This window comes from Zeus faber (assembly GCF_960531495.2).
Source record: "Zeus faber genome assembly, chromosome: 11".
Taxonomy (NCBI): Eukaryota; Metazoa; Chordata; class Actinopteri; order Zeiformes; family Zeidae; genus Zeus; species Zeus faber.
Window position 1 is genome coordinate 4,260,534 of NC_137205.1, and position 17,724 is coordinate 4,278,257.

Below are 17,724 nucleotides of genomic sequence, written 5' to 3' on the forward strand. Positions count from 1 at the left end.
AAGGTAAGTAAGTTAGTAAGTAAAAATGTATTTATATAGCACCTTTCCAACATTAAATGCAACTCAAAGTGCAATGCAACAGCGCAAGTAAAAGATTTAACCAATAATGAAACTCAAAAACATTAATCAGAGAATAAAAGATTAAAAATCAAGCCATTAATCATATACAATCAAGCCATTAATCAGAAGAATTAAATAGACACAACTTCAGAATTTTGTCTAAACTCCTGTTTTCTAGAGGACTTTAACCTTGTTTAATTATAGAAGGACTTTATCCCCCTATTTTATTGAGGACTTCAACCTCTAGAGGACCTTAACCTCAGCAGATAATCCACAAAAACATTAATCATAAGAATTAGAAGATTAAAACCAAGCCAAAGCACAGTTTCTAATTCACAGTTTCTAGTATACTAATTTAGACACCTAAAGATTTGTGGCCTATACACACATTTTAAAACAACAAACTGTCCCTCAGTCTGTGTCTAGTCTCCTTCATTGGAATGTCAGCTGACCTCGGCCCTGTCTCTTCACAGCTGCGACACAAGATGATGACACACACTAGGGAAAATCAACTAGAGTACCGTAGAGTTACAAAGTGCTGATAAAACAAAAAAGTCTAGGTAGGCCCACTAGGTACAGTAGGTACAGCAGTAAAACAGTAGGTACATCCGATAGGAAATAGCAGTGCAGTGGAAATAGCAGTGCAGGAGAGCTCTAGTTGTAGGCTAGAGTGAATAGATGCGTTTTTAGTTTTCTTTTAAAGATGGCAAACGAGCCGGCTTTCCTAATATCTATAGGTAGTGCATTCCAAAGCTTTGGGGCATAAGTTTCGAAGGCTGCACTCCCGATTCTCTTCTGTGTATTACTTGGTGCTTCTAACAGGCCAGCAGTAGATGATCGTAGCTCTCTTGGGGGCACATAGTTAGTAAGGGAGTTGGTGATGTATTCTGGTCCTTGCCCATTTAGAGCTTTATATATGAGGAGAAGGACCTTAAAGTCTACTCTAGATGTAACTGGGAGCCAGTGTAAGGCAGCCAGGACTGGGGTGATGTGTTCTCTCTTCTTAGTTCTAGTTAGTAGTTGGGCAGCCGAGTTTTGGATGAGCTGAAGCCTTTCAGTAGTTACTTTGGGAAGGCCAGTGAGAAGTGCATTACAGTAGTCAAGCCGGCTTGATACAAAGGCGTGAATCCGCTTTTCAGCATCCTTTTTGGTTTATGAAAGGTCTTACTCTTGCTATATTTCTAAGGTGAAAAAATGAAACTTTCGTCACCTTGTTAATATGGGACTCGAAGCTTAGGTCGGAGTCTAGAATGACACCCAAACTTGTAACCTCAGGTTTGACCCAGGGTGCCAGTTTCCCGAGGTTTTTAAGTAGCATGCCCCTTTTTTTGGGGGGGGGGGCAATCAGAAGGATGAACCAATTGAGCACGTTGCCAGAGAGACCAACCAGCCTTTCAAGACGATTGATTAGGATCTCATGGTCAATTGTATCAAATGCTGCGCTCAGGTCTAGCAGGACAAGGATTGAGACCTTATTTGCATCAGCGTTCAGCCTGAGATCACTAACTATTCTAGTGAGGGCAGTTTCTGTGCTGTGATTTATTCTAAAGCCTGACTGTAATTCTTCCATAATGTTATTTTCCTTGAGAAAAGAGTTTATTTGTACTGAAACTATCTTCTCGAGTACCTTACTGATGAATGGAAGATTGGATATTGGCCTATAGTTTTTCAATTCATTCACATCTAGATTGGCCTTCTTTAGTAGCGGTTTCACCACAGCTGTTTTGAAGGTGTCTGGAAAGATGTCAGTTTGAAGTGAAGTTTGTTCAGTGAAGGTGACCTGCACTGAACAAAAATAATTAATTGGATTAACTCAATTGAATTGTGGACATTGGTTGCACAAAAATTGTTTGCTTACTCAACTGTGTTCAATCAACACAAGTCATTTGTGTTGATACAAAGTTTCCAGAATGTGATTTAATAAAGATGGAATGGAATTTGATTTGATAAAGTACATTCAACAATTTTATCACTTTACTCCAACTTAGAAATTATTTTACAATATTTCAATGACATGAAATTCAATTATGAATATACTTTTATGAAGGTATAAATCTATATATAAATATGAATAAATATACACTGTAGAACATTTTCAATATGAATAGAAACAACAACAGAAATAAGAACAGCAACTAATCAATATTATTACTGTCTAATATATTTTAACTATTTTGTGATCATTTTAAACCCTAACCACTTTATTTTCATAAAACACTGTGATACAGTTATATTTTAACTAGTATTCCACAAACTGGATGTAAGGCACAAGTTTGTCCCAATTGGCCAAAAAATGCCAAAGATTTTCCAAAATTGAATTCAAACCAGGCTTTTCTTCGTTTAAAGGCCCCTGTTGTGAGTTTACAATCACCATCTGTTTGGATGTTAAGCATACTACAGATTCAGTTTGTTCAGGTTGTAAGCCATTGGAATAACAAATATTAAATGATCATTTTCATCATTCAATACTTCTGAAATTATAAATCTTAAAAGACAATCTTGATTTTGTTGGATTTTTGGAATATTAGTCCATTGGGCAACCCTTTACCTTGCCTTCAAAAACACAATGGTTTTTTTTTAATAAAGTTCTGTCATTCAATTATTTCTGCATTCCTCTCCAGTAAAAGTATGTTCAAGTACAAGTAGAACAGTGAAACAAGTGAAACAGCAGAATAATTCTACATACTCTCTGTTGTATAAATTAACCCAAGTTCCAAAGATGTCATGTAAAGCTGATAAACTAGACATATTTTAAAGAAAGAAGATGCACCAAGAGCTTGTTGATTTGTTTGGTGGGAGAACTACTGAAAGACAGCAGTTTTGTGCAAAAAATATGCAAAATGCTTGAATGTTTGTTGAATCAGAGACTGCATCCTTAAAAAAAAACAACAATGCACCTGAATGAGCCATGGGGAGATCTCAAGATTTTTGAACAATATATTATATATAAACACATGGAATAAGAAAATTCTAATTTGCCTCGAACCGTACAGTAATAACAATTAGGTTTAAAACATCAATATCACTGGACTGGTGGTAACAAAACCAGGCCACAACAGCACTCAGTCTGGAATGCAGAGCTGAGAGACCAAAAGGAGTTTGCAAACAGTCATATGTCCTAATCAAACCAAAAGCCACAAACATTGAGTTCTCTTCACTGGTGTAGCTTAGTTTTCAAGCTTTGAGCCTTTCTTGACAGTTCACCCACATTCACCTCCATGATGATCTTTTGAATTGCTTCAAAGTGTATCAGGAAATATGGACAACTTCAAAGTGTAGCGCAGCTTAGTAGGGTACTACATGTTGAAGCCATAAAAGATTCCAAACAACATTGCAGACGCAAGGGCTACATTGTGAAGATTTTGAAGCGCCCCCACACTCTCAAGGACTATTCCGACATTAGAGAGTTCGCTGCTGGTGCTGTCTTTCACAACATAGATTCCCACTGTCGTTCTCTCTCTGGCACTGAAGATATGGATCTCAGCCATTTCCTGGTGAGAAAGAAAATATACAATTCTTAAATGACAGATTCCATTTGTGTTTTTAAATTCAGACCTAATTGGTGTCATTAGGGAAATACACCAGTCAGCGACAACATTAAAACCACAGACAGGTGAAGTGAATCACATTGCTGATCTTGCTCCAATGGCACTTGTAAGGGGTGGGATTTATATTCAGCGGCAAGTGAACAGGCAGTTCTTGAAGTTAATATGTTGGAAGCAGGAAAAATGGACAAGCATAAGAATCAAAGCAACTTTGACAAGGGCCAAATTGTGAAGGCTAGACGACTGGGTCAGAGTATCTCCGAAACGATAGGTCATGTGGGGTGTGCCCGGTATGCGGTGGTTAGTACCTACCAAACATGGTCCAAGGAAGGACAAACGGTGAACCGGCAACAGGGTCACAGTGCCAAAGGTTCATTGATACAAAGCCTAACCTGTCTGGTCCGATCCCACACAAAAGCTACTGTAGAAAAAATTGTTGAAAAAGTTAATGCTGGCTATAATGGAAAGGTGTCAGAACACACAGTGCATTGCAGCTTGCTGCGTATGGGGCTGCATAGCCGCAGACCAGTCAGAGTGCCCATGCTGACCCCTGTCCACCACTGAAAGCGTCTACAATATTCAACATCTCCCTGGCTGAATCAGTGGTCCCGTCCTGCTTCAAGAGGTCCACCGTCGTTCCTGTCCCGAAGATGGCCTCTCCTGCCTGCCTGAATGACTACCGTCCGGTGGCCCTCACCTCGGTGGTCATAAAGTGTTTCGAGAGGCTGATTAAGGATTATATCTGCGCCTCCCTCCCCCGCACCTTAGACCCGTTGCAGTTTGCGTACCGGCAAAACAGATCCACGGATGACGCGGTCTCCCAGGTACTGCACACCACACTCACGCACCTGGATGGCCAGAAGGGGGCCTATGTGAGAATGCTGTTCATCGATTATAGTTCAGCTTTCAACACCATAGTCCCCACCAGACTGGCTGTCAAGCTGAAGGAGCTCGGACTGAATGCTCCGCTGTGCGCCTGGATGCTGGACTTCCTCACAGCCCGCCCCCAGGTGGTCAGGGTGGGGAAGCACATGTCAAGCTCCCTCACCCTGAATATAGGATCCCCCCAGGGCTGCGTCCTCAGCCCCCTACTGTACTCACACATGACTGTGTGGCCAGATCCAGTTCCAACACCATCATCAAGTTTGCTGACGACACCGTGGTCGTGGGCCTGATCACCGACTGTGACAAGAAGGCCTACCGTGAGGAGGTGGCTGATTTGTCACTCTGGTGCCAGGACAACAGCCTCCACCTGAACGTCAGCAAAACTAAGGAGCTGATTGTGGACTTTAGGCGAGGATTACAATCGAGGACGCACGCGCCTTTGTTGATTAATGGGACTTCTGTCGATAGGGTGAGCAGCTTCAGATATCTGGGAGTCCACATCACAGAGGACTTAACATGGACTGTTCACACAGACACTCTGGTGAGAAAGGCGAGGCAGCGTCTTTACCACCTCAGGCAGCTGAGGAAATTCCGGGTCTCGGTGAGGATCTTCAAGTCCTTCTACTCTGGAGCAGTGGAGAGCATCCTGACAGGCAACATCACTGCCTGGTTTGGGAGCTGTACTGCTCAGGACAGGCGGGCCCTGCAGAGGGTGGTGCGTTCAGCTGAACGTACCACTGGAACTACCCTCCCCCCCTTGCAGGAGTTATACACCAGGAGGTGTAGTAGCAGATCCCGCAGGATCATGAAGGATCCTCACCACCCCAACAATGGACTGTTCCAGCTGCTGCGGTCAGGCAAGCGCCTCCGCAGTCACACAGCGAGAACAGAGAGACTGAGACGGAGTTTCTTCCCTCAAGCCATCAGAACTGTCAACGCTGACCTCACCAGGGGTCCTCACTGAGCCATGCACTAGGCTCCACTACCTACTGTACTGTATGTAGCATACTGTACCGCATACTGTGTCACTGTTCAGGGTTGTTCGTGATGCCGTATTGCTGCGCCGTACTGTTGTATACTGTGCTGTATTATCCCAAGCACTACCTCACTTTATTCACATGCCACTTTAATGCACATATCTGTATATACATAATTGCCTATTCCATATACATAAGCATATTCCCTCTATCTATTCCATTTTATTTCATTTTATTTTTATTGTATTTTATTTTATTCTATATATTTTTATTTTATTCTCTAAGTATTCGACTTACTGTATTACGTTTTAGGAGTCAGTTAGTTGGGCTATTAGAAATTTTTCCGAGGACATATTGTGTGTTATCACCGGGTGCGTTGCATTACATTTCATTGCATATATGTATGAAAGTATGTATATGTAAGTGACGAATAAAAATCTTGAATCGTGAATCAATGGGCACGTGAGCGTCACAACTTGACCATGGAGCAATTGAAGAAGGTGGTCTGTTCTAATAAATTACGTTTTCTGCTACATGATGTGGATGGCCGGGGTTAGGGTCCGATCAAGAATCTGTAGATGTGATGGAATAACAAGCCTGATCTAAGGGGGGGCCACCTCGCAACTTACAGGACTTAAAGGATCTGCTGCTAACGTCTTGCTGCCAGATACCACAGGATATATTCAGAGGTCTTGTGGAATCCATGCTTTGAAGGGTCAGAGCTGTTTTGGTGGCATGAGGGGGAGCTACACAATATTAGTGGTTATTAGTGGTTGATTTAAGTTTGAGGCTGATTGGTGTACAGCATCTTTCAAACTAAACAGGTTACTTTAACCATTACTTTTGGGCTAAGAAATGCAGCACTATGCAGCATACTGTCACTTGGCTTGGAAACAATCCAACTGGGTAATCTTTTATACCTTCAGCAAGGACAAACAGTATCATAGATGCGATGCCCCACTGTTTATTTTCACCCATGTTCTACGCAGCCTACATATTTGTGTTCCATAGATATCATGTAGTTATCATTGTAACGGGTGTGGTTAGGACCCAATTGCAGCAGAAAGACAGGCAGGGATATTTGGTAATGTCTTTTATTTGTAGATCAGACGGAAGACAGGCAGGGAGCAGGCAGGATACATGGTTGGGGACAGGCAGGTTCGATTAACCAGGAGTGCAGACAGAAGACAGGCGGAGTGGCAGGCAGGATGCGTGGTCGGAGCGAGGCAGAGTCGGTAGCGGGGAATCAGTCCGGAGAACGCTGGAGAGTCTGGTTAAGCATCAAAGACAAACTGGCAATGGGTGACTGGTGAGAGAGGCTTATATAGGGGTTAGATTACAGATCTGGAACAGCTGTGTGCGCAGGTGAATGGAGTTGGACTAATGGGACAGGTAAGGAGAGGGAGGGGAAGTAGAAAAAGGCGGAGATCATGACAATCATATATGTAGTTATTTGCTGGCAGACACATCATTGTTAGAAACTATGTTTGGATAAAGAAAACAAAACAAAACTAAGTAGCCTAATAACTTTCGTTGAAAATTCACTGACGATCAGGAGGCTAGTTGAACATTAACAGACCTTCAATTTGATGAAATTGACGAGTATGCCATATTGGTATAAAAAAACCTCACAATTAATTTGGTTACTTTTAGGAACAACCCACATTTTACGATGTAATTATGGTGAGGCACACCTCCACCATAGTTGTCATCTGCTGACTTTTAGGCAGAATTTTACTTAAAGTTATGCACGTACTCACCACATAATCCTGCACAAGATTATCAGGATTCTCGTTGAGGTAGATGCACAGTCCTTTGATGACGCATTCTCGTCTGGCATCAATGTCATCCTCAAGGATTAAAACCTTAAAACATTAAAATGAGATCACACAGCTACATTTTAACTCAGAACTGTCACTACTTTCTGAATTATGGCTCTACATTTTTTATATGCAAGGGTAGATGACAAAACACTGATGGATTCATCAATTAGCTACCACTGAGCTTAATAAGTAGCTCTGGAATTAATTTTAGTATCTACAGACATATTTTTAAAAATTACACTGTAATTTACACTGTACTAAATTACATTATAAAAGTAATTTGCCAACACTGCTAATTTGGAAAGTTACTTTTATTTCCACTGTATATATACAGTATGAATTTGTTAATATATACTATATTTTGTTTATACAGAATAAAATAAAATTCAATTTTACTGACTTAAAAAACAAACAAGAAAAAGGTTGCATGGAGGGACGTCCCACGGGGTAACCGGCTAAAGGAATAGCGGCTACACAGAGTTTAAAACTTTTTTCCGCCTGTTAATGGATTAAAAACCCTCCAAAGAGCACCGATAAGAACAACTGACAGTAACGGACATTTATTTAACGTTATATTTTCTGTTGCGCATGTCAGAATATAATGCGCGTTACTTGACACAGTAACTATACATTACCCACATTGTAATAGTAACTCATTATATTACTGCCTTACTGCTAAAAAAAAATTAGTACTTCATTACTATTACACTTTATAACACGTTATCCCCAACACTGATTATTAGCAATGCATACTTACAGAGTTGAGCTGTGTAATGGTTCGGGAGCATGGACGAGCTGAGCTGTTTGCGGGAAAAATCACCAACAAAACTTTCTTCTTCATTTCTGCGCAATGCACATTTGCACGGATGTCATTAGACAAATGAGAAGTGGTACATTTACTTGATTGACTCACTTCCTGAATCGCGATTGCGGCTGCCTGAGCGAGCGCCTCGTATTGATTTTGCACATTTTAGCATTTTTTGTATTTTTAGAGCTTATAGAGCTTATTGCGCGTGCCATGACATTACACTGCATACATGTATGAGCGTACATACATGTATGTGACAAATAACCTCTTGAATCTTGAATCTTTATCCCAACATAAGCTAAAGAAGTTCATGTACACCTTCTGCATGCAATGTACATTCTACACAATGCTATCACATTTTGCTCAAAACATGAAACAACTGTGTAAAATACACAAATGATGCTTAGATAAATCTGACAGATGGCCAGTCTCCTTTTTCTCAGTGTGGTCGAAGTTCAAAGGTCAATATCTCAGTTCAGGGTCAACTGAAATGTCTCAAACTTACATATCGTATGTTAACCTAAGATTATTCAAGATTGTTTTTTTATCATATACTTATACATACGAGCATACATGCAGTGAAATGTCATTGCAACGCACCCGGAGACTATGCACAATAAGTACCAACTGACACAATAGCTAAATAATTAACTAACTAACAGTTAGTTCATCAGTTATTAGTGAACTGAACTAACAGATTCCTAAAAAGTAATTTAGTTAGTAAATAGAATAAAATAAGAGTAAAAGGTAATATTACTGAGTGGGAATACAAAATAGAAATAAGAGGAATAGACTATTATGTATATACAGATATGTGCAGTAAAGTGGCTAAATGAAGAATAAAGAGAGGTAGTGTGTGTTGGGATATACAGTACAGTTATACAACAGTACGGCACAGCAATACAGTAACAGTACAGAATGCAACATATGGTACAGTAAGGCATTGGGGCCTATGTGTGCGCTCAATGAGGGCCCCTGGTGAGTTCAGCATTGACAGTCCTTGTGGCTTGCGGGAAAAAACTCCATCTTAGTCTCTCTGTTCTCAACGCTTGACTGCGATGCGCTTGCCCGAGCTGGAACAGTCCGTTATTAGGGTGGTGAGGACCCTTAATGATCCTGCGGGCTCTGCTTCTACACCTCCTGGTGTATAAGTCCTGCAGGGACGGGAGGGTAGTTCCAGTGGTACGTTCGGCTAAACGCACCACCCTCTGCAGGGCCCGCCTGTCCTGAGCAGTACAGTTCCCAAACCAGGCAGTGATGTTGCCTGTCAGGATGCTCTCCACTGCTCCAGAGTAGAAGGACTTTAGGATCCTCACTGAGACCCAGAATTTCTTCAGCTGCCTGAGGTGGTAGAGACGCTGCCTCGCCTTTCTCACCAGTGTCTATGTATAGTCCATGTTAAGTCCTCTGTGATGTGGACACCTAGGTTCTTAAAGTTGCTCACCCTTTTCACTGCTTGGAGGCACTACGACATAATACCGACCTTATACACCAGAGCCAATTGGGATAAGTCTTGTACACATACAGGCGGTCCCCTCACTCACACATGCACATACCACCAACACCTGCTTTGAACGCACCCCAGCATCCTCCTGGTTGCATTCCTTTCCTCCCCCATTTACTGCCATAACTAGGACACGAAGAGGCCACATGCCCAATTGCTGTTCCTCTTTTCCTGGACCTGATGAACTCTGTTTTTCAATACATGTCGTCCAATGTTTATGTTTTCCGTGTGAATGTTGTTTGGTTCTATGTTTAATTGTCTCACCCATGGCGAATCTCCCCCTCTTGGAGTAGTGATTAGTTGTTTATATACCCAAAAATGGTAAAATAGTTCTCCAAAGAGGTGGATTGGTGGCAGCTCTGTATAACCAAAAACTGTGCTCTTGTCATTCTACAGGTCATCCACAGGATGGAGTTATTCCAGCAGTTCTTAATGATTTAAGAATTAATAGAGTTGCATTGCAGGTTAAGAACTTGAACTCCACTTGCAGATTAACTCTGTCCTAGATGCAACAGCATATAAATACTCCCTGTTGTATGCCTAGCATAGTGAAAAGAAAAAAAAAAGTCTGACAGTCATGCTCCAGGACGCGATTCAATAGATTAATTTTTGTGACTATGAGCAAGAAAAGGCATGAGACCGGGTTGATCTCAATCTATGTATTTTGTCTTGGTGGTGTTTTAGTGTAGACAAGTAATCTCTCCTTCCATTATAGACACATTATTATAGTTTGGATTTTTATCAACAGTTCAAGAGAGATGCACTATCTGCATGTTTTTCATTGAGCCAGTATCATCCCCAAAAAATCTAGAATTTGTTGCAACAATTATAAGCAAATTTTGCTCTCGTAAATACAAAATAAAAAAATTACAGACGTTTCCCAAGTTATTATTTTTTTGGTACCATTTACCGTCAATGCATGTCCAATGGTGCACTAGTGTATAAGTGTACGTATGTCATATAAAACCTTTTGGAAGCCAGTGTCTCACGGTCGAGCACGCATCTGGCTGTGGCAAGTATGGATAACTTTGTATTTATAGACACGAGTGACATGAGACATAAATACTTATCATAGAGGGAATGTGAAGTTTGACGGTTGCTATGGACTCAGGTCGCCATTTTTGGAGGATCACTTCCATTCAATTGCAGAGAGCTAAAATAGCTAAAATATAAACTATGGGTGGTGGTGGTAGCTCAGGCGGTAGAGCTGGTGGTCTAGTAATCTAAAGGTTGCTGGTTCGATCCAGGCTCCTCGGCTAGCATGCTGTAGTGTCCTTGAGCAAGACACTTAACCCCTAATTGCTCCTGATGGGTGCGTCCGTCGGTGTTTGAACAATTGTAAGTCACTTTGGATAAAAGCGTCTGCTAAATGTAAATGTAATAAAACATTTACAAAAATTTAGAGAAAAGAGAGAGAAAAAGAATAGTTGAGGTTCCACGCAAGATGTTCTGTGCAGTTTTTCACCTACCAAGACTTCCGAGCACCACAACACATGCACTCATGGCGACCAACACACACTCACACACACACACACACACACACATACACACTTGGCCAGTGAAATGAGTTGTCTGCTTTTGACACATTCTGGCTTGTCCTTCCTCCAGTGGGCAGTAAGGAGCAGTGGGCGAGGAGTTACCAATGTCTATCGCTGGTCAGACGACGATGTCCTGCATGTGTCATCAGTAAGGACACGTGGCGGTCCTTACTGAAGACACATGGAGAAAACCCCATGTGAGCACAGGGAGAACATGCAAACTCCACACAGAAAGGCCTCTAACAGGAGATAACCCGCCGGAGCACGGTGCCAACAGCGACCTTATTACTGTGAGGCAGCAGTGCACTGTGCCACCATATCCACTGGCAGCTTGCTCCAGCAATGTGACGTCAGCTTCACATTCCCTATTGCACGAACATACAAAAAAAATTTAAATTGCTAACAACAGTATTGTATTCCGATTCCTTACAGCATCTTGCACTTGTATCTGGTTGAATTTAGAAACAGGCATTTAAATTTGATGTTGCTGAAACTGTCGATGTGCCGTATGCTTGATTGTAGTCCCTCATGTAGCCAGTCGCCTTGGACAAAAGTGTCTGCTAAATTAGTAAGTGTAAATCTGACATTGAAATAGCTTAAATTTGAGGTGTGTAATGACACCCCCCCGCCCAGACCGGTTGGAACATCCAAGCGACTTCTGCATCTGACAGTGCTCGAATAATAAATCAAATAAGATTTTTTTTTATGAATTGATTGTTTGAAGTTCATGTTTCTGTGAGTTAAGAAACAAGTCAGTTTTACACACACAGGCGTCTTCCAGTGCACTGTTCAAACAAGACGCACCTGCATTTACAACGTGCAGCACTGATGTTAATGGTTAATCGTTGATAAGGATGCTTTCTGTTTTAGCCACCGCCAGTGTCCTTTTTAGTTCCCTATTCGGATGATTTTAACATATTATAGGCCTAACTAGGCCAAGTATATACGTATTCATGGGAATTTGAAATTGGACACAGTTATTAACAGTAGAAGTTAGGATGATAAGGATTTTCACTGCATTTATGTATGAAAGTGGTTTATTCGTCACATATGTATGTATGTGACAAATAAACCTCTTGAATCTTGAATTGAAGCATCAGTCATCAGGCCTAGACCTTTAAAGTTTGACATGATAGTATCATGTGATTATAAAGCTTTGTATTTTGCTTAAAACATATTTTTTGCAGCAAAAACAGTTTCCATTTAAAACACGGAGACGTGAGGAAACGAGTCTCTACACCGACGCAACGTATATGTTGTTATTTTGACATATTGCAATAACAACATATGAGTACTTATCATATTGCACTTAAACACCAATAAAAAAAATCGTAATAAAAATGACTAACAACACAAGTTTTATTGTGATTCCTTACAGCTACACAGCTTGCACTTGTATCTGGTTGAATTTAGAAACAGGTGCTCGGGCACCGGGGTTCTAGCTTGCTGCAATGGTCGACGTAGGCCTATGTGTGGAGTGTTTCCAGCCGCTCATGGAAGTCGCTTTGGACAAAAGCGTCTGACCAAAGAGTAAATGTAGTCATAACCACTGAAAAGTCACGCGGTCAATGTCTCCGACGTGTGACAAGGCGCCGGGTCATATTCGACGGAGGCGGAGACGGTGTGGACGTGTCCCGCAGGAAGCTCCGTCAGCGGGACGGGCGCCGCCCGCGGGCCGCTCCGCCGCAGCGAGCGCCTGACGCCGGAGGAGACGCGGCGGGAGAGACCCCTCACCGCTTCCGCGATGCTGCCGCGGTCCTTCTTTGTCAGCAGCTGCTCGGGCGGGACCTCGACGTTGCCGGCGTACCAGAACACCCACCAGATGAGGCTGAAGAACACGACGATGGCGCCGGCGTAGATGAGGAAGTCGTAGAAGAACACGCCGGCGAACACGCCGACGAGGAGGACGACCACACCGACGACGTCACAGGCCACGGCTAGCCAGAATGCGCACGCGCAGCGTCCCAGACCCCGGGGCGTCGGGTTCATGTCGGTAAGTTTCTCTTTATTTTCCTCGTTACCTACTATTCGCTACCAGTCGTGTAGGGGGGTTTCGTCGCGCACCTGCATCTCGGAGTTTCTGGGTTCACCACAGATTAAACCGCTGGCCAGGTACAGCCCACCTGTAAGCGCGCGGCAGGGGGCGTGGCCAGGCGGACAGGTAAGGGGAGGGCCCCGATGGCAGAGATTCAAGATTCAAAAGCTTTATTCGTCACATACATATACATACTTTCATACATATATGCAGTGAAATGTAATGCAACGCACCCGGTGATTACACACAATATGTCCTAGACAGAACACAGTAGCTGCCTCGGAAAATTTATTTCTATTAGACCAACTAACTGATTCCTAAAACATCATACAGTAAGTTGAATACTTAAAGAATAAAATAAAAATATATAGAATAAAAAAAAATAAGATAAAATGGAATAGATAAAGGGAATAGGCTTACATATATGGGATAGACTTATGTATATGGAATAGGCAATTATGTAAATGCAGAATGTGCATTTAAGTGGCATGTGAATAAAGTGAGGTAGTGTTTGTGGGATAATACAGCACAGAAATACGGTAACACCAAAACACCCGGAACAGTGACACAGTATGCGGTACAGTATGCTTCATACAGTACAGAAGGTAATGGAGTCTATGTGTGTGGCCAGTGAGGACCCCTGGTGAGGTCAGCATTGACAGTTCTAATGGCTTGCGGAAAAAACTCTGTCTCAGTCTCTCTGTTCTCGCTGTGTGACTGCGGAGGCGCTTGCCCGACCGCAGCAGCTTGAACAGTCTGTTATTGGGGTGGTGAGGATCCTTCATGATCCTGTGGGCTCTGCTTCTACACCTCCTGGTGTATAACTCCTGCAAGGGGGGGAGGGTAGTTCCAGTGGTACGTTCAGCTGAACGCACCACCCTCTGCAGGGCCCGCCTGTCCTGGGCAGTACAGTTCCCAAACCAGGCAGTGATGTTGCCTGTCAGGATGCTCTCACCGCTCCACAGTAGAAGGACTTGAGGATCCTCACCGAGACCCGGAATTTTCTCAGCTGCCTGAGGTGGTAAAGACGCTGCCTCGCCTTTCTCACCAGAGTGTCTGTTTGTAAAATCCATGTGAAATCCTCTGTGATGTGGACCCCCAGGTACTTGAAGCTGCTCACCCTGTCGACAGAAGTCCCATTAATCCTCAAGGGCGTGTGCATCATCGATCGTAATCCTCGCCTAAAGTCCACAATCAGCTCCTTAGTTTTGCTGACGTTCAGGTGGAGGCTGTTGTCCTGGCACCAGAGTGACAGGTCAGCCACCTCCTCCAGTCGGCCTTCTCATCGCCGTCGGTGATCAGGCTCACGACAACAGTGTCATCAGCAAACTTGATGATGGTATTGGAGCTGGACCTGGCCACATAGTCATGTGTGTACAGGGAGTACAGTAGGGGCCTGAGGACGCAGCCCTGGGGGGGATCTTGTGTTCAGGGTGAGGGAGCTGGACATGTGCTTCTCCACCCTAACCACCTGGGGCCGGGCTGTGAGGAAGTCCAGGATCCAGGCACACAGCGGAGTGTTCAGTCCAAGCTTCTTCAGCTTGACAGCCAGTCTGGTGGGGACTATGGTATTGAAAACTGAACTGTAATAAATGAACAGCAATCTCACATAGGCCCCCTTCCAGCCATCAAGGTGCGTGAGTGTGGTGTGCAGTACCTGGGAGACCGCGTCATCCGTGGATCTGTTCTGCCGGTACACAAACTGCAATGGGTCCAAGGTGCGGGGGAGGGAGCCACAGATATAATCCTTAATCAGCCTCTCCTTAATCAGCCCCTACCGTCCGGTGAGGGCCACCGGACGGTAGTCATTCAGGCAGACAGAAGAGGCGATCTTCGGGACAGGAACAACGGTGGACCTCTTGAAGCAGGACGGGACCACTGATTCAGCCAGGGGGATGTTAAATATTGTAGTGAACACCGGAGGTGTGTATTATTTCTTTATTCCTCATACGTACATTGTGTTGTCCCATGCATTCTAATATTCTATTACAGGTACTCCTCACTTAACGACCGAGTTCCGTTCCTAGGACCAGGTCGTTAAGTGAATTGGTCGATAAGCGAGGGCCCGTGTTATTTTCAAGATTCAAGATTTTTATTTTTTTTATTTGTCACATACATATACATACTTCCATACATATATGCAGTGAAATGAAATTATTTCACGGTAAGGGGGCGTGGTGATTGCGAACACTAGTGTAGTGAATATTGACAGACTGCGGGAACGAGACTGAGAATGGTGCTGAGATGTATACAGTGTATATAGTGTATATAGTATGTATATATGGTACATATAGCATATAAAGGGTGATGCGCGATGAGATGCTTGACGCTGAGACGCCGCACACGCCTTGGTATTGTATGCAGCGCACAATACCCACTGGTGGAGAGCTGGTCGTAAGTCCGAACGGTGGTTAAACAGGTAAGTCGTTAAGTGAGGAGTACCTGTAATATAATTCTAATAACAATAACTGACTATAACTATGTATCACATATAAATCGATCAGTCACGACATTAAAACCACTGCTGGGTGAAGTCAATAACATTGTTCATCTCGTTCCAATGGCACCTGTCAAGGGGTGGGATGTATTAGGCTGCAAGTGAAGTCAGTTCTTTAAGTTATGTTGGAAGCAGGAAAAATGGGCAAGCGTAAGGATCTGAGTGACTTTGACAAGGGCCAAATTGTGATGGCTCGACGCCTGGGTCAGAGCATCTCCAAAAAGGCTGGTCTTGTGGGGTGTTCCAGGTATGCTGGGGTTAGGGTCCGATCCAATCGAGCCTCTGTGTGATGTGCTGGAACAACAAGCCTGATCCATGGAGACCCCACCTCGCAACATACAGGACTTAAAGGATCTGCTGCTAACGTCTTGGTGCCAGACACCACAGGACACCTTCAGAGGTCTTGTGGAGTCCATGCCTATGATGGGTCAGAGCTGTTTTAGAGGCATGGGGGGGAAGCTACACAATATTAGTGGTTCTTGGTGGTGGTTTTAATGTTGTGGCTGATCAGTGTATATTCCATATACTATAACCTTTTTATTTTTGTACCACGATGGTCGAAGAAAGGACAACAGGTGCATGAAGCATCAAACAGGCCTATAACTTAGCAAAACAATGTTCTCTATCTTTATTTGACATAACTTCAGCCCTTTTTCTTTTGTGAATAACTGAATAATTTTGATTCACTCACTCCACTATCAGTATTGCAGATTTTAAGAAGTTTGGGGTAAGAAGTTAAGGAGTGGAATGGAGTGGGGTGAAATTACTTTTTAAAAGCACCTTAAAAATAAAGGATAGGCCGACAAACATCAATCAGCCTGTAATTTTATATTATATATAAATTTGTATATTTTTTATTTATATAGCTACTGCATATAGAATGAAGCATTTCATGGTGATCATGGTATCTTGTCATGCAACTTGGCATACTGTAGGACTAATCTGGCTTTTTCCGGTTGTCTGGCAAATTTATCTAAATGAACTATTTGGCAATGTCTCGAGATGTTATTTAGGTTATAGCTCAAATTTGGTCAAAAAGATCCAAAATGTCTGTTTCAGTGGACATTCACATCTGGCCATACTGTGGCACTATATACCAAAATAACCCTAATTATTTACATTGACAAACACACCAAAGCTGACCTAAGTGACTGAACTTTTTTTTTTATATTCCGCTAATGGAAAGGTACAAAAATACCATTCACTGACAACGATTTGTCAGAGTTTGCATGGATGAAAAGAGCAATGGCCCCACCTACTGCTGTAATCTGAAGTTTTACCCAAACTTCTTGAAATCTACAAATACTGGGAAATAACTTGCACTGCGACTTCTTGGCTTAGACAATTAAACCCAACAACCATAAATGTGTCACTCGAGTCTTAAAATGAAAAAGATTTAGTCTATAAATGAAGCAAAAATAATAAAAATAATGAAGCGTATCATTTTTCCTTAATTATTTAGGTTTCAGGTTTTTTTCTTCTGTATTAGGAGTACAGGACTAATCAAGCATGTGGAATATAAAGAGGGGTACACACTACAATATCATAAAAGGCGATTTTGGCAGGATTCTCCCCATCTGAAAATTGTGAGCAAAGTCCTGATTTTTTGACAGTTCTAAAGATTATCCTGTGATGTGAGGTTTGTTACAAGTTTTAACTTCCTCGATTTGCTCAGAAGTCCGTCCTGGTGGCACCAATCACAAGTATTAAACATGTTCAATATTAACGACCCGATATCCTGTAGTGTGGGGGGAACCCCGAGAACGCCGTGGACTGTTACGTGAGACTCCATTGGGAGCCAGGGTGACTGAAATTGAAGTCATGAACAGAACAGCAGCCATGGCAGCAAATGCAAACACTGCAAAGCATATTGTTGCATGTACAGTCCATGTTGTGAGTTTGCAAGATTAGGAATCCGGTTGTTCGTGAATGAATCTTGTCAGTGTGTGGTGTGCTGTTTGGGGAAAACCGTTGCTCTCTCCACACACTATAGGAACAAAACAGTAAAATTTATCATGACATTTTGTGTGGGGGGTCTCCCACATTTTCAAC

General features: G+C 42.7%; 1 protein-coding gene across 1 annotated transcript; it reads right to left on the reverse strand.

Moving 5' to 3' along the window:
• Positions 1-12,697: 12,697 nt before the first annotated feature.
• On the reverse strand, positions 12,698-13,129 carry LOC307236928 (transmembrane protein 238; the record flags this gene model as incomplete). Its single annotated transcript, XM_080009520.1, has 1 exon — positions 12,698-13,129. One exon carries the CDS (start codon positions 13,127-13,129, stop codon positions 12,698-12,700), a length of 432 nt encoding a protein of 143 aa, XP_079865646.1.
• Positions 13,130-17,724: the final 4,595 nt, after the last annotated feature.